Consider the following 20,563-nt stretch of genomic DNA (forward strand, 5'->3'; position numbering starts at 1 on the left):
GCTTTTGTCATTTTTGTCTTAGATTGAAATCACATTTTCAAATGACAAAAATTCCGGTGATAAATGAAACATAAATAATGTACAGAAAGTGAAACACAAGTGATGCGCCAACAAACAAATGGGAAATGTACAAATTAGTAGTTCATTTTTCTTCGCTCAATTGCTGACCCTTCGACGCCCACCCCAAAGAAACTTTCTTCAATCGACGGAAATAATGACCGGATAGCCCAGCGTGAAAAAGACGGATATGTAGCGGGTTAATGATAGTGCTCAATCGGAGCCGCCAAACGCTGGTCCACCCAATTTTGGGTATTCCATTATTCTTGCCCCAAATGACGGGAAGATCATCTGAAAGAGAAAGGGTTTTCTGCGCTCCGAAGTGGGACCGGGCGATGAGTTTCGGTAATGTGATTATGACTGATTAAGGAAATTTGCAATTTAGTTGCCAGACGTCGACAACTGCGGCATTTGTCTTCTTTAGCATTTTTTTTGTTTGTGAGCAAGGCATTGTTAATATAGGATAGAGTATTGTACAGAGATGAAGTGATGTTATCCAAAGGTATCAGATTGTTGATTGATAAAGATTTTTTGGAAGCAAAATTGTAGGTATGATACTTAAGATCAATTTCGCAGACAATTTCTTTATTGTTAACATTTTTTTCAATATGTGTGCCAGTAGGTATTCTTATCTACCAACTAGTCGATTCGAATTGTCTCACATAAATCAACTGGTGCTTATATTGATTATAATGAAAAGACGAAAATAGCGCTACGTGGTACATATTTGAATTGAGTTTTCTATTGGATTTCTAAAGGATGGAAGAATAGACAAACAGACGTTATAATAAAGAAGTTATCAACAAATATTTAAGGTTGATTTATACATGTATTTTTTTAAATACTATGTATCCCCTCACCTTGGATTTTATTAGCGGAAAATACTAATTAAGGGGGCAATAAAAGAAAGGATTACCAAAACATTTTTCACCAACCATTTAGATGTTCAAAAAATGAATAATTTTCGGATAAAATTTGTTGCGTCCACAATTTATCTAGAAAACAAATCGGTTTTTCAGAAGGATCTCTCATCATTTACAACTTTGTTTTATATATAGGTGATCAAATTTTAAAAAATTCCATGCAGATTGTACAAACAACCATCTATCTTCTACCAAAGCTGTGGTTCCACCAACGAGCTAGGAACCGGCTTCATAGTGCTGGGAAAGATGCGCCAACGCGTGATTGGGTGTCAGCCAGTCAACGTAAGGATGTGGAAGCTGAGGATAAAAGGCCGATTCTTCAACTATAGCATCATCAACGTACACAACCCACACGAAGGGAGACCCGCGACGAGAAAGAAGCGTTCTATGCACAGTTGGAGCAGAAATACGATGGATGCCCACTGCGGGACGTCAAAATCGTCATCGGTGACATGAACGCTCAGGTAGGAAGGGAGGAAATGTATAGACCGGTCATCGGACCGGATAGTCTGCATACCGAATCGAACGACAACGGCCAACGATGCATAAACTTTGCAGCCTCCCGTGGAATGGTAGTCCGAAGCACTTTTTTCCCCCGCAAGAATATCCACAAGGCCACATGGAAATCACCTAATCAAGTAACGGAAAATCAAATCGACCACGTTCTAATCCACGGTAAATTCTTCTCCACTACCTCGCTGCAGTATGTCTGCGTTCAAAACTCTCGACGGTGTACAATACGCGTCGGAGTCATCCGCCGCGGCTAAGCACTGGGCGGCTACAAGACGGTAGACTAGCCCAAGACTACGCGCAGCAGCTAGAAGTGGCAATCCCAACGGAAGAGAAGCTAGGCGCAGCGTCTCTTGAAGATGACTGGAGAGATATTCGATCCGCCATTGGAAGCACCGCAACCGCTGCACTAGGCACAGTGCCTCCGGATCAGAGAAATGACTGGTATGACGGCGAATGTGAGCCGTTAGTTGAGGAGAAAAATGCAGCATAGGTGAGATTGCTGCAACACCGCACGAGGGCGAACGAGGCACGATACAAGCGAGCGCGGAACAGACAAAACTCGATTTTTCGGAGGATAAAGCTTTAGCAGAAAGATCGAGACCGTGAAGAGACAGAGCAACTGTACCGCGCTAATAACGCACGAAAGTTCTATAAGAAGTTAATCCGTTCAAGTAAAGGCCACGTGCCACAGCCGGGTATGTGTAAGGACAAAAACGGGAACCTTCTTACAAACGAGCGTGGGGTGATCCAAAGATGGCGGCAGCACTACGAAGAGCACCTGAATGGCGATGTAGCAGACAACGGTGGTGGTATGGTAATGAACCTAGGAGCACGCGCGCAGGACATGCGACTTCACGCTCCGAATCTCCAGGAAATCCAGGAGGAGATCGGCCGGCTGAAAAATAACAAAGCCCCTGGAGTTGGCCAACTACCAAGCGAGCTGTTTAAACACGGTGGTGAGGCACTGGCTAGAGTGCTGCATTCGGTTATCACCAAGGTTTGGGAGGATTAGGTTCTGCCGCAGGAGTGGATGGAAGGGGGGTCGTGTGTCTCATCTATGAAAAGGGCGATAAGCTGGATTATAGCAACTATCGCGCAATCACATTGCTGAACAAGGTACTCTCTCAAATTGTATGCCGCCGGCTAACATCAATTGCAAGAGAGTTCGTGGGGCAGTACCAGGCGGGATTTATGGGTGGACGATCTACCACAGACCAGGTGTTCGCCGTACGTCAGGTAGCTAATGCACGAAAATGGATATCCGGATAAACTGATACGGTTGTTCAAGGCGACGATGGATCGGGTGAGGCGCGTAGTTCAAGTTTCAGGGGCATTCTCGAGTCCTTTCGAAACGCGCAGAGGGTCACGGCAAGGTGATGGTCTTTCGTGTCTGCTATTCAATATCGCTTTGGAGGGAGTAATACGAAGGGCAGGGATTGACACGAGTGGTACGATTTTCACGAAGTCCGTCCAGTTATTTGGCTTCGCCGACGACATTGATATCATGGCACGTAACTTTGAGAGGATGGAGGAAGCCTACATCAGACTGAAAAGCGAAGCTAAACGAATTGGACTAGTCATCAATACGTCGAAGACGAAGTACATGATAGGGAGAGGCACAAGAGAGGTCAATGTAAGCCACCCACCACGATTTCCTATCGGTGGTGACGAAATTGAGGTGGTTGAAGAATTCGTGTACTTGGGCTCACTGGTGACCGCCGATACCGATACCAGCAGAGTAATTCGGAGACGCATAGTGGCAGAAAATCGTACGTACTTTGGACTCCGCAAAACGCTTCGATCGAATAGAGTTTGCCGCCATACCAAACTTTTTTTCATCTTTATCTAGGTATTTTTTTAAATTTTAGATTAAGTTCAATACCGGCCGTAGCAAACTGACTATCTACAAAACGCTTATTAGTCCGGTAGTTCTCTACGGACACGAGACCTGGGCGATGCTCGTGGAGGACCAACGCGCACTGGGAGTTTTTGAAAGGAAAGTGTTGCGTACACACCGCGAAAATCGGAAGACTGCGGTGGGCCGTGCACGTAGCCAAAATGTCGGACTGTAATCCGGTGAAAATGGTTCTCGACAACGATCCGACGGGCACAAGAAGGCGAGGTGCGCAGCGAGCAAGGTGGATCGATCAGGTGGAGGACGATTTGCGGACCCTCCGCATACTGCGTGGTTGGTGAAGTGCAGCCATGGACCGAGCTGAATGGAGAAGACTTTTATGTATTGCACAGGCCACTCCGGCCTTAGTCTGAAACAAAACCTCCTGTCTCGCAGGAGGGCCGTCGTATCGGAACAGTTTTTGCCTTTCTTTTATCTTTGTTCGTTATCTATTGAGAACGATTTCTGCAAACCCTGCTCCATGATAGACACCGCACTCGCTGGCTGTGTGTAACCGAGGGAGAAGCGCAAGCGGTCGGTGTGCAAGGAGACTGGCGATTGGCTGGATGAACGAGTTACCTGGAATATGACTTTACATTCGGTTATGCTTCTGATAACACAGAGTGTACGACCATCATAGGTAAAGATAGGTATGTAGGTGGGGCAATGCCTATTACGGATAACAGGGTGTATTTTGGACCACCCTTACGGGGGCTCTTATTTTGGACCACCAAGTGGAATTTGCACTCAGTTGTCCAAAATATGAGCCGTCGAACTGGTGGTTCAAAATACCTCCCTTACCCTAATCATTTCCGGAGAAATGTCATTTTCGGGGAATTGTCATTTTCGGAGAAATATCATAGTCGAGGAAATGTCGTTTACGGAGATATGCCATTTTTAAGATTCGTTTTCGGAGAAATATGTTTTTCGAAAAACATTTTTAGAGATTGTAATTCTTATAGGTATGTTATTTTTGGAGAATTTTTTTCCCGGAAAAATTTCTTTTTCGCGGAAATGTCTTTTTTTCGGAAATTATTATTTCTGAAAATTGTCGTTTTTTTTAGGAAGTTGACATTTCCCAATTGGGAATTGAGAAATGTCAACTTCGGTGAAATGCCATTATACGTTTTATCTTTCTTCTATTGAGTGACTAAGAAAACTGTATTGTCGTCTTTTTATCGTCGATTGTTGTCTCGCCATTTTACAGAAAATGTCATTTTTGGAAATAACTCCTTTTCGAGAGAATCTCCATGGAAATGTCATCTTCAGAGAAACGTTGTTTTGTTTAATTTTGAGGCAATTTCCAATTCTAGGATTTGTACAATTCATATAAAGTGAAAAATTGGGAATTCAAGTTATGTTTAACGTTTATTATGCCTAACGGCGGGCAACCATAATATACAGCAAAAGAACATTAGGTTTAGCACAACAATCCAGCATTAAACGTGTGGTAATGACCGCCACAATTCAAATCACGTTTTGGTAAGATGCAATCGATTTTACATTTGGCTTGTGATGGAATCTTATTGCTATTGTGCTAAAAAATGCTGGATAATCCTAAGCAAAGCATTTCTTATGAAAAAACTCAAAGGTGCAGCCCAATCGGGTTGTACGCAAAGGTGACGTAGGACTACGTAGCTATACGAAATGGAGGGTATTTTTAATCATAATGTGTGTAAATTTATTAGCATTGTGCAAACTGCTCGGAAGTCAACCGAATCAAGAAACTGAAAGTAGCTCCCAGTTGAATGAACCAGCCATGGAAAAGGAACGACGCATCGGTCGTATCGCCACTGAAGCCACTCGTCTATCTTTCAGTGGATATCATCAGAATCCTAGAAGACATTATGCTCAAAAATGTCCGTAATAAAGGAAAAATAAGCAGAATCGTAGGTGGCGCGAAACCAATCATAAATATATTAATTTGCAACGTTCGACTTCCGCACACGATGGAAGCGTACATGCATCGTTTTCTATAGCGCTGGTGGAAAAGTGAACGGGACTTCAAGAATAAATTACAAACAGTCCTTTTCAGGACTTAAACTATCCAAGAAGAGGTTTTGACCGTTGGGAAAATTGTTTACCCAGACAAACAGAAAGAAAGCTGCTTTTCGGCGCGCGCGAGCCATTTCGATCGAGATTCCGCAGACAACGGACCCGTTCGGAGAATGACAAATTCTAAGAATCCTATTAAATTTTCTCGCAAGATTCTGAATTGGGTTATGAGATCAATCGTAAATAGCGAATTTGATAGCGCGTCGGAGGGAGGTGATGTAGTGGATTTTAATGAATTGGATCTCTAACAGCAACCAAGCTACCACGCCAAATCCAATGCCACCGAAACAGTCTATTTTCGCAATTAACTCTTCCTTTTCGTAAAATGTTGGTCCTGAGAAGAACCAATTTTCTCTTTCCCAATTCCCATTCCAATCACTAACTGCATCCAATCGCTTGTGTAAATTTGCAGCATTGCCACACTGCCACCCACTTCGTGCTGCTGTGTGCGCTTCGCTGCATCGAATGTCGGACCGCCTTCTGTGGAATTCCGATCAAAATGGCACGCGCACGCCGAACAGCAGCTTTTTTGTATTTAATAAATTAAACCCGTAAGCCCCGCCCTTTTTGTGAGCTGATATTGTGTAAATATAATGTGCACTCATAACGATTAATGAAGGGGCGGGGCTAATGGGATTACTTCATTAGATATAAGAAAGTTGCTTTTCGGCGCGCGCGAGCCATTTCGATCGGGTTTCCACTGACAACGGACCGTTCGGACCGACCGAATTATGAATTCTAAGAATCCAATGAAACTTTCTCGAAAGATTCTGAATTTGGTTGAGATGTTGTTTATCTAAGATGCGTATTGTTGCGAGGAATGACAACAGAAATTTGACTCAAGACGAAGTTATTTCTTGACATCTGTCTGTTCAAGCGACGTTCACTAATGGGTAGTTGCTGTAGGTAGATAGTTTTCACAAAGGTGGCGTCTTCATGGATTTTATACAAAAGAAAGTTGATCCGAAATAAACTTTCTTCAAAGTTCAAAACTCAACCGTAAATAGCGAATTTGATAGCGCGTCAGAGGGAGATGACAGCAACCAAGCTACCACGCCAAACCCGATGCCACCGAAACAGTACATTTTCGCAATTAACTCTTTCTTTTCGTAAAATGTTGGCCCTGAGAAGAACCAATTTTCTTTTCCCAATTCCCATTCCAATCACTAACTGCATCTAATCCAATCGTGTAAATTTGCAGCATTTGCCACACTGCCACCCACTTCGTGCTGCTGCGTCCGCTTCACTGCATCGAATGTCGCACCACCTTTCCGATCGAAATGGATTGCGCGCGCCGAATAGCAGCTTTCTTGTATTTAATAAACTGAACCCGTAAGCCCCGCCCCTTTGTGAGCTGATATGGTGTAAATATAATGTGCACTCATAACGAATAATGAAGGGGCGGGGCTAATGGGATTACTTCATTAGATATAAGAAAGCTGCTTTTCGGCGCGCGCGAGCCATTTCGATCGTTCGGAGAATTATGAATTCTAAGAATCCAATGAAACTGTCTCGAAAGATTCTGAATTTGGTTATGAGATCAATCGTAAATAGCGAATTTGATAGCGCGTCGGAGGGAGATGATGTAGTGAATTTTAATGAATGGGATCACTAACAGCAACCAAGCTACCACGCCAAACCCAATGCCACCGAAACAGTCCATTTTTCGCAATTAACTCTTCCTTTTCGTAAAATGTTGGTCCTGAGAAGAACCAATTTTCTTTTTCCAATTCCCATTCCAATAACTAACTGCATCCAATCGCTTGTGTAAATTTGCAGCATTGCCACACTGCCATCCACTTCGTGATGCTGTGTCCGCTTCGCTGCATCGAATTTCGAACCGCCTTCTGTGGAATTCCGATCAAAATGGTTCGCGCGCGCGCCGAACAGCAGCTTTCTTGTATTTAATAAATCAAAACCGTAAGCCCCGCCCCTTTGTGAGCTGATATGGTGTAAATATAATGTGCACTCATAACGATAAATGAAGGGGCAGGGCTAATGGAATCACTTCATTAGGTATAAGAAAACTGCTGTTCGGCCCGCGCGAGCCATTTCAATCGGGTTTCCACAGACAACGGACCGTTCGGAGAATGATGAATTCTAAGAATTCAATGAAACTTTCTCGAAAGATTCTGAATTTGGTTATGAGATGTTGTTTATCTAAGATGCGTATGGTTGCGAGGAATGACAACAGAAATTTGACTCAAGACGAAGTTTCTTCATATTACCAAACATTATCTCTTGACATCTGTCTGTCCAAGCGACGTTCACTAATGGGCAGGGAATCAATTTTTCTGAAATGCGCTTGGGAAACAAGCGACAAAAGAGAACCAACGACAAAGCTTTGTTTTTGTCGGAGATAATAATGACAAAGATCCGAAAAATTTTGTCAGCAACAAAAAAGAAGACAATCTTGTTGTTAACTTTTCATCCCGTTATTTTGCATTATTTCTAGAGCAAATTTCGGTTTTATGCTATCATAGTTTCTGCTTTTATGGAAATATTCGAGAATCGAACAATGAATACAAAATTAGCATCGTATTCTCGGAAATATCAGAGCATGCAAGGCAAATGATTCTTGTCATATTGTGTTCGGGTTCTGATAAAGGTTTGTCGCTAGGTGCGTTTGTCAGGAACAAACTCTGTTGACGACAAAGGGTATATTGTTAGGCGGTGCTCGAATATTGATTCCCTGCTAATGGGTAGTTGCTGTAGGTAGATAGTTTTCACAAAGGTGGCGTCTTCATGGATTTTATACAAAATAAAGTTGCTCCGAAATAAACTTTCTTCAAAGTTCAAAACTCAATCGTAAATAGCGAATTTGATAGCGCGTCAGAGGGAGATGATGTAGAAAATTTTAATGGATGGGATCACTAACAGCAACCAAGCTACCACGCCAAACCCGATCCCACCGAAACAGTCCATTTTCGCAATTAACTCTTTCTTTTTATAAAATGTTGGTCCTGAGAAGAACCAATTTTCTTTTCCCAATATTCATTTCCAGCTAACTGACACCACAATTTGTAATACATTTTCAGCATCGGCACTGGCGGTGCGGGATCGCCACAGTGCTATTCTTATGGTCAACCTTTTCTTCATATGAAATTCTGATTCGTTGAGGTTGAATGATTTGCAGCAACACATCGAGCACCACCACCAATGCGATGGATTTTCTTTGAAAATGTTATTAGCGCCTCCGTGATGCTGTGTCCGCTCCGCTACGATCGCTTTGATGCGTCTGTTATGCATAAAATCTTGTTCAAACTGAGGATTAGATCCAAACCCGCAAGTGATTGATTTTTGATGTCTGTGCTAGTGATGCATGTACGTGATTGGTTAGTTTAGCCATTTCTAAACTTTTTATCAATTATCGATAAAAAATAGTTAAAAATCAGTATTTTCAAATAAATACAAAGAAGCGTTGACTCATCCTTGATCGAATGGTCCAAAAAATTGAAAATCCATCGAGAAACGGCTTAGATATTAAAGTTTAAAGTCTATCATATTTTCGTGACGGTCCCCGATTTTCGCAATCGTAAAGTGTACCCCAATATAGAAAACACAGACGTAGTCCTACGTCAAAAGTTGATTAATGAATCATGAGAAAAATCTGGTCGAATGGAGGTGTTAAAATGGTTCATTTAAAGAGCTTTGGAAGTACACTTGTGTGCAGTTTTTTAATATTATTCTTCTCATTAGCATTACATCCTTCAATGGGACATTGCCGCCTCGCTGCTTAGTGTTCTTTAGGCACTTCCACAGTTATGAACAGCGAGGTTTCTAAGCCATGTTACCATTTTTCCATTTGTATGTCATGATACTTTCATCCCTTGGGTTGAAAGTCGAGAGAACATCCAACCCGAAAATTTGCTAGGCGATCTTTTTGACATTTAACAAAATGGAATTATAAAATCAGATTTCTCCATGCTCAAATTCCGCGAATTTCATTTCGAATCACGTGACACGATTGTTTTGAATACCACATAGCCTTAATCAAGGTCACCGTCCAATATGCATAAGGGCAGCAAGCACATGTCGCACCATATTGTAAGAGACTATGTTCGTATGTAACTATGTAACTTCATGATTTAAATGGCGACGCGCATGAGACATCGCAGTTAAAGGTTGTTGGACCTATATACCGATTCCTGATGTGTCCATTTGGATCAATAGGGAAAATGGTCAGATTAATTTTCACCTTGCACTGGGATAGGTGTTGCTAAGTGCTGATTGCTCGAAATGCATAGGCCAGGTAGAATCGGCGCAACATATGTGCTTGCCCGCGATTCAAAATTGTACCTAATGCTATGCTCCAATTTAGCGGCATGAATTCGATCCCAGGCAACCTCATAGAGAATATGTGAATATTTGGAATCAGTCATCAGATCATGTCGAATCTGCAACGTTAGTGTCGTATATAACAACAGCTGTTTTTCCGAACATTGCCAAATCTGGTACAGGTCTAATATTCAAATGCAAACAAATGCACAACATTTGAAATGGATGGGCCATGAGGTACATACCGGAAATAATACATAAGAATGCAAAGGTTTTTAAGAGAACTGTTTATAATTTCATCTCATTGCGACTAGTTTATCTGATCTACGAAAATAATATGAGACACTAAAAGGCACCATTTTCGCCGAATCATTTTACTAACGTGTGACTAACATAACATTATACGCACTGCTGAGCAACAACAGCGTTTTCTGCTTTTCAGTTATTTGGTTTTGGATAGGGTGAGTTACTTCAGGATAAATATAATCGCTACATCGATTTTCTCGGCAAACCACCAAAACTACGGGTCAAATGTGTCGCCGCAGCATGTGCCGCAAAACGGATGAAGCAACGGGAAAACGAGACAACGGCGAAAATAAGGGTACGGAGTAATACAAACGGCGAAGGGGAAAATAGCAACGCTGAATAACTGTGATGCGAATCATAAATCGTCTTTCCCAACAAGATCGATCGTCTACCTCGATCTCGATGCGGATGATGTGTCGTAAATTTGCAAAGCGAGTCCAATTACGGAACAATTACTGTGCCCGCGTACGCACACTCCAGTACGGTCGGTGGGAGCGTTCGCCAGGAATTGCGAACATCGTTGGGAAAAATCAACTTTCATCGAGGAATCGGGCCGGATTCGGGTATTAAGTGGATCCAAAACCTTTTTAATTGCCGGCGATTTTGGGTTGCAGATCTGCTAACTATGATGTTGTACAATAATGGAATGGTGTAATAAACTTATTTGAGATATGAATGAAAACCTTTTTATGAAAGTTAGACTATTCGGCATTTCCCACCCTTAGATCATTTCCGATTATGCAGTTTTGGTCAGATTTAATTGCACATTTACTTCTTGGCCGACATTTACGATATTGATGACCATCGCGATGGGAACAAATTTTGTAACATACGGTGTTTAAATTTGGAAAGATTTTCAAAAACCCACTCTAATCTTCCTTATTGCGACGATAGTAAAAACATTTACAACACGAGTAGAAAAACTTCACACAAATTACTATTGTTAGGGTTGTGTAAAATATTATTTCAATAGATCAGAGATATTTTCCGTCAAATACAGTAACAATGCAATATTCAAATTCGATGCAATTACTCAAAATATGTTTTCTCCATTTCTTATCATTATTTGTTTCGAATTTTTTTTAAAGCTTATAACATGAGGACATCACGTTCCGCGCAGGTAAAAGTCTGGTTTTGGTTTATATATCAACGGATACTATCAACTTCTATAAGTATTATTTTGGGCCCTCTATTGGAAGGTATTCGGCGGTAGAGTACTTCCCCATTTATTAAAAAATCTCGCCACATTTTTCAAACAGGAAGTGTGAATACTTTCGTTTGAAAATTTATGTTACATCCCACATCTACTCCCATCTACTCCGAAGGAATTCCATTGCTTCTGCCATAGAATGGGAAATTGTCGATCTAAGACATGCAATAACGTCATGCTTCTACCGCGAACTCGACCAGTGAGAGTGAAAACGAGAAGTGAAAACTACGCACATCATAAAGTAGCATTAGCACAACTATCCAGGAACGAACAAATCCGCGGACAAGTTGTGGGGGTCGTGACTAGGAAGCCTACTTTTCCCAACACCGCGACGGAAGGCAGCGGCCAAGCAAGTTTAATAATCAGAAAGTAAGTGTTCACTTTCAGCTTTAGTCACATCGTTGATACGTAGAGCGAAGTGGTTGTGCGGAGCACCGTATGGCAATCCATATCGTATGGTTTGATATAGACGGCCTCCCCTAACGAGAAAACGACATCGTTGGGTAGAAATATTGTACGGTGCTGTGGTCAGAGATGCGCTGATGCACTCCAAATCGGTAAGCAATCACCACTTCAATAATTTTTCAATGCCATTTGTAATAAAATCAATATTCAAAAGCACTATTTTTAAAGCCACCTTCAATTAATAAGAAAAATCAATTAATAAGGAAAATAATTCGAATTATAATAGAAGAAAACATCGGAAAAATCCTCTGGGTGCGTTTGAGATCATTTCCTCCTGCAGCCACGGTTGAGGTGGGAAATTAAGCGCAAGAAATCAAGTTTTTCCTGACTTGGACAACAAAAAACAAAATGTACAGTGAAGACGACGCAGTGAGTGGGTTTAATTTTTCGCTGTCGATGCGTAAGCATTTGTTGTTTATGTTGTTTACAAAATGACCGCGAAAACGAGCACAACATACATACAAGCGGAAAAGTGATTTTACTGGTCAGGCGACAAACGAAAAGCTGGTCATACCACGAACTGGTTGTCTCTGGAATGGCGGTTGGATTCCAGGAGCTGGTTCCGTTCCGCTGCAGCAACATGCGCTACTACTTATGAGTCGATTAAGGCCGGTGTTTTTGTTTTCCAGGTCATGTGGAAGTTGACAAATCGCAGTGGGGAGGTTTACGCATCAATTACCATGCGCAAATGTGTGATTATTTTATTTAAACTCGATTGAGAACACGCATGCATCAGTTATATCTGTAACATTGTACAACAAATGAGTGAGCCCGAAAATGTAATGAGGTACTTTTAGTTTTCTGTATATGAGACCGGAATAAGGTTTTTATGTAGCTTAATGCAAAAAGAAACTATAGCTATCGAATGAGAGCACAATTCACACAAAAAGTGGATAGTACCCATAAGCTAGTAATAAGTATGAGCATTTGAACCCATTGGAGCCATCCAAAATTCATGCGGTACACATTGCACTCCTTAAGTGTAGCTTATTGGGGTTACACGTTACACCCAAGGCCCACTCGTCTTCAACCTGATCAATCCACCTTGCACAACTCGCCTTCTTGTTCCCGTCGGATCACCTATCGATACCGTATATAGTATGCAACACTTTTTTCGAGCATTAGGGCCGATGCCCACGTAGCGTTTTTTAAAGCTGCGTGAACGCTGCGTCCACGCAAGGTACCCAGCATCAAATGTAGTCGTGCACACGTTTACGTGTGCATTACTCCATTTGATGCTTGGTACCTTGCGTGAACGCGGCGTGCACGCAGCGTAAAAAACCGCTACGTGGACATCGGCCCTTATCCAAGTCTCGGGCCCGTTAGACTACCTAATCAAATCTAATCTAAAGTCTAATGAGTATTTTGTTGGAAGTCAGTTTGGTTCGGCAGCGATTAGCTCGATACAATTCCTGCCACAATGCATTATTGATTATTGATCTATTTATTCAGCCTAAGGCGGAGTGGTGGAGTGGCGGAGTAGGCAGAACATAATAGTCGTCTCCATTCGGCTCAATCTATGTCGCCAACCACGCTGTATGCAAATCGTCTTCCACCTGATTGATCTACCTTGCTCGCTGCGCACCTCGCCTTTCTTTGCCCGTCAGATAGCTATCGGGAATCTTTTTCACCGGCCTATTGTCCGACATTCCGACAACCCAGCATGTCCACACAAATCCCTATAGCCCTTGCGTATTACACACAGCTCTAATTAGCTTGAGGCAGATGTTCTACGCTTTCCAAATTGTTCTGTAGTTCAGGTCAACAATGCCTGGAATCCAATCGAAATCGACTCCGCAAGCGCCAATCCAGAATCCAGAACATCTTCATCAAACTAATTTTAACTGTAAAAGATAAGAAAGGGACTTGTACAGTGGGCACAACAAGCCAAAAACGTGCGTTTTTTTTTATTTGCGTGCAAACGGTTGATTTTACATAGGTGGTGTCCTCGGAAGAAAATTTTACCAAAAATAAGCTATCTTTTGAAAGATTAGGGTAACCAGAAAATTCGTCTGTTAGGGTGATCCATTTTTTTTCATTTTCATTCAAAAAAATTGAGCCGCTACAAAAGTGATATGTACATCTCTTAATGGTAGCGAGTTATGATGAAATAAAAAAAAATCGTTTCTAAAACCAGTTTTTTCAAGTAAAGTTTTTTTTTTATTGTTTTTCAACATGGACATGTTCTACAAAGTGAACAAGTACATCAAATCACATGTTTTCCCAAAAGATGAGGTCTATTAGAGAAGTTATTCGATTTTTTTATATTATTTTACGCAATTTTATTATGCCTTTATTTTTAATTGAGAAAAATTGTGGCCGATCAAACCATACCAAATTTTGGACATTCAGCTACCAAATTCACTCTGGTTTATTAGGTAGGAGGAATTCGGAGGAAATATTGATTTGACAAACATTAAGGTGACTCAAACAAGTATAAAAATATTTTTTTCTAATATATTCAATCTATTATTTTATTTCGCTTGAAATACTGATGTTATGTACATATTTGCACCCGACTTGTTATATGTTTTGACTTCACAAAAATTATTGGAAACTTTTTGGAAAACTGACTGGGGGGGGGAACTGAGTGGGGCGAAGTCAGCAATTATAGCGGTATTGCGGCTATGTGTGCGGTTTCAATGCTGTTCGAAAAAATTGTTTACAATTTTTTGTTCCACAACTGTCGTCACTTCATCTCAGAGCATCAACATGGATTTATGTCGAAACGGTCAACGAATAGTTATCTACTTTTGTACTCATCTTTCATCGCCAAAGCTCTCCAGAAAGGCCAGCAAGTTGATTCCATCTACACGGATTTTTCAGCGGCATTTGATAAAATCAATCATCAGATAACTGTCGCAAAATTTGGCCGATTGGGATTCTCTGGATCTTTTCTTCACTGGTTACAGTCCTACTTGAGTGGTCGGGAAATGGCCATTAAGATCGGTGATATCATTTCAACATATTTCCTCGTTACTACAGGAGTGCCACAGGGTAGCCACTTGAGGCCGCTGATTTTCTTGGTGTACCTTAACGATGTTCATCTACACTTGGAATGCTTCAAACTTTCTTTTGCTGACGATTTCAAGCTGTATTGGATTGTTAATGACACTGGTGATGCTCTTTTTCTACAATCTCAGCAAGAGCGGTTCACTGAATGGTGTAAAATCAACCGAATGGACCTCAACGCTGCCAAATGCTCGGTTATTTCGTTCTCCCGTCGACGAACTTTGCTTGATTCTGATTACAAAATTGGTGCTGATAGCCTTAAAAAGGAATCGGTAATCAAAGATCTTGGTGTTCTGCTCGATTCCAAGCTTACTTTTAAGGAGCACATTGCTCACCTCAAAAGCCTCAAAAACACTGGGTTTTATCTTCAGGATAGCAAAAAACTTCAAAGACATTCAATGACTGAAATCCCTGTATTGTTCTCTGGTGAGATCAGTCTTAGAGTACTCGTGCATTGTCTGGGCACCATACTATCTCAACAGTATTCAACGTATTGAATCTATTCAACGCAAATTCGTGCGTTTTGCTCTGCGCCACCTACCGTGGAATGATCCTTTCAATCTTCCAAGTTATGACGATCGCTGTAAACTTATAGGATTAGAGCTTTTAAGTGTGCGTCGCGAGGTCTCCAGGGCACTTTATGTTTCCGATCTTCTTATTTCTCAAATTGATTGCCCTGGTCTTTTATCTAGTTTGGATGTTAATATTTCCCAAAGACAGCTCCGGTCTAGACCCTTCTTTTTTTATTCATGGTGCCCGCACAAATTACGGGCATAACGAACCCCTTATTGCCATGTGTAGGATATTCAATCGTTGTTCTTCTGAATTCGATTTCCATCTTTCACGCGTGACGTTGAAAAAGAGATTCACGCACCTATTCGCTACTACATCAACCACTACTCGTTAGGCATTTATTTCTTGTATTGTAACAGTAATCGTTTTACCGAATTGTACCTATGTTATCTGTAAGTAGATAGTAATTCTAGATATAAGTCAATATTGTATCATTTGGAGTATATGTCAATTCTGTTGATACAAAAGATGAGGAGGTTTTACGCCCATTCGAGAAAGTTCTTATTGATGCACTACTCGAACGGGCTTTTCCCTGCTCCCAATAAAGAAAGATAAAGATAAAGAAATATAGCTGAACATTTCTCAAGCATTTTACAACACAATGATTCACAGGGCTAATAACATGCTAGGGTTCATAAAGCATTTCTGCTATAACTTTCATGACCCATATACAATTAAAACACTTTATGTAGCTTACGTTAGATCAATAATGGAATATTGCAGTATTGTATGGTCTCCTTTCTCAATCACGCACGAAGAGAGATTAGAATCTGTACAAAAGCAATTTTTACTATTTGCTCTTCGTAAATTAGGCTGGACATCATTTCCACTCCCATCATACAAAGCACGCTGCATGCTTATTGACATACAGACTTTGAAAGAGCGGCGTGAAATGGCAATGGTTTCCTTCGTAAATGATATCGTTTCGCAACGTGTTGATTCACTGAAATCTTATCAAAATTAAACTTTTATATTCCTTCAAGGCAACTTCGTAATCGTACCTTATTTATAACAAACTATCATCGAACAAATTATGCCAAATTTGGACCTTTGAATCGAATAATGAACATTTACAATCAACACTGCGAAGCTATCGACTTTACAATGTCTCGGCAGAATCTTAAAACATATTTTAATAGAATTCGAAATCGCAACACATAAGACAAAAGATATAACATTTTTTATCTGTACTATTTAATCTCTAGTTAATTTTTTATTATAAATATATGGTAAATACTTCACAATTTATGTATATTAGCATTAAGAAATGAAAAAATTATGTATATTTATATGTACTAGTCTACGACGGTTGACGAAAATTAATAAATAAATAAATAACTACACTTATAGAAATCGTTTCGTTACTCTTAATGTATGAAAAAGGTACAAGGTGTTCAAGAACTGTCGTTGCAAGGATGAAGTCGGAGCAGTATACAGTCAAACCTCCATGAGTCGATATCGAAGGGACCATCGACTAATGGAAATATCGAGATGAGGAATGTAAAATCCTTGATTAGCTGTTTGAAGGGACCATCATAGTAACCCAGGAAATATTTTTTAATATGGAATAATTTGCTTCCATGAGTCGATATCGAGTCATAGAACATCGACTCATGGAGGTTTGACTGTACCAAAAAAGGAAACAAGCTGTTCCCAAAGAAGAAAGAATGCTTCTGATTCGGAGATTCCACGACGAGCCAGCAGCTGCGCACCTAGGATTCTACAAAACTTGGCACAAACTACAAGCCCACTACTACTGGAAATGGGGAAGCCCAATCCTGCGAAGATTCTTGGGAGATGATATCGATCGATTTCGTGGGTCCACTCACGCGCTCTAAGCGAGGGAACACAGTGTTGCTAGTGATAGTAGATTGGGTGAGCAAGTATGTGATCGTCAAGCCAATGCGCACAGCCGATTCGCAAAAGATGGTGGAGTTTCTAGAGGAAGAAGTATGTTTGAAGCTCTCACGTCCTCGGCTGATACTGTCGGACAAAGGGAAGCAGTTCGAGTCCATGGTCTTCAAATCTTGGCTAGCATAGCACAAGATGGGCCACATGAAGACCGCCTACTATTCGCCACAAGCGAACAACGCCGAATGCGTAAATCGCGTCGTGGTTACTTGTATTCGGACGCTACTCGACGGCGATCATCGCAAATGGGATGACAAGTTGCCTGCTATCACAGCGGCGATCAACGCAGCGAAACACGAAGCAACGGGTGTGAGTCCGCACGAAGCCATTTTCGGACGTAACCTGCTGCTACACACGGATCTCTACACACAGCAATCGTTGAACACGGCGGAGGATCCAAAGGTCGCCCAGGAGATGAGATTGTCGACGATTCGCCGTATTCAGAAGCTCATTATCGAGCGGATCAAAAACAGCCACGAGCGAGCGAAGCAGCGATACAATCTACGCACGAGAGCGGTGTCGTTCAAGGTCGGAGATCTGGTTTGGCGCCGGACATTCATCCTTTCATCGAAGGCGGACCAAATCAACAGCAAGCTAGAGCCGAAGTTTGTTCCGGCAATCGTGAAGGAAGCCCTCGGAACAAATGTGTACCTGTTAGAGGACGTTTTGAGTGGGAAGAAAGGTCGATTCCATGCGAAAGACATCAAAGCCGATTAAACGGCACTGTGCAAGCTATGTACGCAGGTAATGCCTGCCAACCAGAAGCAAGGGTTGCTGAAAAACACCAATAACTGGGAGCAACGACGACGAAGGAAGTGAAGAAGCAGCAACACATTTCTCTTCACTTTCGCCAGACCGATTGAGGAACCAGCGGTTTCCGCTCAACCGAGCGAGGTTCCAAAACCCTCATCAAGCTATGTAAGCAGACAGAGTCTGTGGGCAATGAGCACTACGCTCAGGAAAATCCGTCGCCAAGCGTGATAAATGGCGCAGTCAGGTGTGATGAGCAACAACTTTAATAAACTACCTCTCCACCTCGACAATCAATTGGCAAGGCAACTACCGGAGGAAGACCAACGTCCAAACGCAGAAGACCAAAGCGGTCGTCGAACAATGTGGTTCATCGACATTACCGTCGCGCCAGGGAATAAGCCACAACGAACCGCGCGCCGTTCACGAAGCGAGAGAAATCGTACCCGTACCCTGCAAACTGGAAACGGGTTGCAGGGAACTCTGCAGGACGGCAGTTCAGTTCCTGGGTAGGAGGAGTGGAGACCTTGGGTCGAGGACCAAAAATCCGTTCAGCGGGGGTCAAAGCTTACGGCCACTATCCGGCGCAAGGGAGCAACGACTGTGCAGTACTGAGAGTGGAGGAGTGGGGGACAAACGGACCCGAAACAAGAGTAGGTCGCACAACTGGCGATCCAGACAGACAAGAAATTACGGTTCATCCAGCATTCCCATCGCGCTAGGGAATGAACCGTGCGCTGTTCACGAAGCGAGAGAAATCGTACCCTGTAAACTGGCAACGGGTTGCAGGGACTCCTCAGAAGAGCAGATCAGTTCCTGGGTAGGAGGAGTTGAAGCCTCGAGTCGAAGACCAAAAATCTGTTCGGCGGGGGTTGACGCTTACGGCCACTATCCGGCGCAGGGGAACAACGGTTATGCGGGAACATGAGGAGAGAAAAGCAAGAAGATGTGGTCTGGGAACAGGACAAGTCCCAAACGGGAGAGAGAAGAAGCACCGAAGACCGCCATCATAAGCACGGTGGTTAGCCGTTAGCCGATCGAGAGAAATCGAGCCGTTCCACCAATTATTCGTTGGCGCACTTCACAGAGCTAAAAGTGGCAAAGGTATATCCATTAAAATCGTATGCGTGGCCTAAAGTTAAAGCACTGGGGGTTGTCATGAATGGTAACGCGACCCAGGGCGCGGTAAAACCCTATTTCCCGGCCTCATGACGACTTAGTCGAGTAAATGCGTCTTTTCTCATTATTCCAAACCAAACCAATTTTGTCCTTGTAAATAGTCTGTAAATACAGCTTCTTAATGATTTGTGAGCGATTTTGCCTATTTTAGTCAATACAATAGGCTTAAATCCGATTTGAATGTTTTGCCGCAGTTTGGTTCGGATTTGTGGAAGCTTGAAAGGACTTTGGTCAGAGACGATTTGAGAGGTCGAAGATTCTGCCAGACGCAGCTGGCGCGATGATGAGATTAGTTGTACAGTCAAGCTGTTATTCGATGTTGAGAAGAAGATTTGGCAAGCAAGGCTTGCGTATATAGTCGAGTTAGGTTAAGGAACCGATTGCAACTTGAGGTCTGCTCAAGAGTTTAGTTGACCGATTTGTCTCTGACCATCATCCTAGAAGGATGATTGAAGTATTTTTTGAATTTTTCATAAATCGTTTGATCATCGATTTATGAAAAATTCTTCCACTACGGTAGAGTTGTGTTACGTTTGAATTGTTCAATATTCAATTAACGAACACACGCACACCACGATGACCAACAGCAGCAAAGAGCCATCGGTTATTCCTGCGCGATTGGTACCGGTAACCGGCTTCATACCGCCATCGCGTCGTCGGAAAAAGTTTTCTGGCAAACGCACGAGGTGCAAAAAGTGCTTTAGCAAGCGAGTGGCGAAAAGTGATTCGGGGGAGTGCGGCGCAGATCCCGACCGCTAGGAAAAGCACTAGCGCAGATCCAGACCGCCAGGAAACGCACTCAGAGGTAAGGAACAATCATCGTGCTAGAGGAATTATGCTAACCTCAATCCCTTGAAACAGATTCGAGCGTTTGCTTCGTAGAAACGTGTGAAAACCACCCCTTCTTCCGTTCGGCAGAAGCAATCTTCCATCTATTCCGGTGGACCAAAGCCGCCAAGAGCATTCGTCGATCTGAACAGGTTTCAGCGGACAGAAGGTAAATAGAACTCTAGTGGATTCTGGGGAATAAGACTCTAACATCAAGCAAATTCGCAATAGAACTCCATTCCGAAGATTTGACGAAGACGGTTCCCGTGACACAGCAAACGACGACGACCTGTCGCATTGGAGGCCATCGTTTCAATCTAAAGGCATCTTGGCAGCGCAAAAATCACCCCACTGATTGGGTAAGTGCCTCTAAAACAATGTGCGAACAGTCGTTTAACGGTGGACATACATCCACAGGGTTTTTGTGCCGGATTTAGTTTTTGGTGCCGGATCGAATTCGTCAACCGTCGGTGTACGATCGATGCTGTTTGGCTGGAGGAAAGGTGCGTGTTGGCCTCGACGTTGGCATCGTAGCGATCGGTGGGGACCGGCTTCGAAACCGTCGAGTGGTGTGCACTGGTGCAAGTTTGGTGACTGTGGTGTACGGAA

At 42.4% G+C, this 20,563-nt stretch overlaps 1 protein-coding gene across 1 annotated transcript; it reads left to right on the plus strand.

Annotated features, from left to right (window-relative positions):
- The first annotated feature begins 19,702 nt into the window (after nucleotides 1-19,702).
- LOC134206589 (uncharacterized) lies at nucleotides 19,703-20,315 on the plus strand. The gene is made up of 4 exons (XM_062682312.1): nucleotides 19,703-19,847; nucleotides 19,917-19,931; nucleotides 19,988-20,123; nucleotides 20,186-20,315. The coding sequence occupies exons 1-4, from the start codon at nucleotides 19,703-19,705 to the stop codon at nucleotides 20,307-20,309; spliced, it is 420 nt and encodes a 139-aa protein (XP_062538296.1). The 3' UTR covers nucleotides 20,310-20,315.
- Nucleotides 20,316-20,563: the final 248 nt, after the last annotated feature.

The sequence above is a fragment of the Armigeres subalbatus genome, chromosome 1 (assembly GCF_024139115.2).
Source record: "Armigeres subalbatus isolate Guangzhou_Male chromosome 1, GZ_Asu_2, whole genome shotgun sequence".
Classification (NCBI taxonomy): domain Eukaryota; kingdom Metazoa; phylum Arthropoda; class Insecta; order Diptera; family Culicidae; genus Armigeres; species Armigeres subalbatus.

What these genes read in the sequence shown, in the direction of transcription:
- LOC134206589 (XM_062682312.1), top strand. Translation starts at nt 19,703, where the DNA reads ATGACCAACAGCAGCAAAGAGCCATCGGTTATTCCTGCGCGATTGGTA. An exon ending in CAGGTTTCAGCGGACAGAAG is followed by an intron (nt 20,124 to 20,185) that starts GTAAATAGAACT and finishes AATTCGCAATAG; the next exon opens with AACTCCATTCCGAAGATTTG.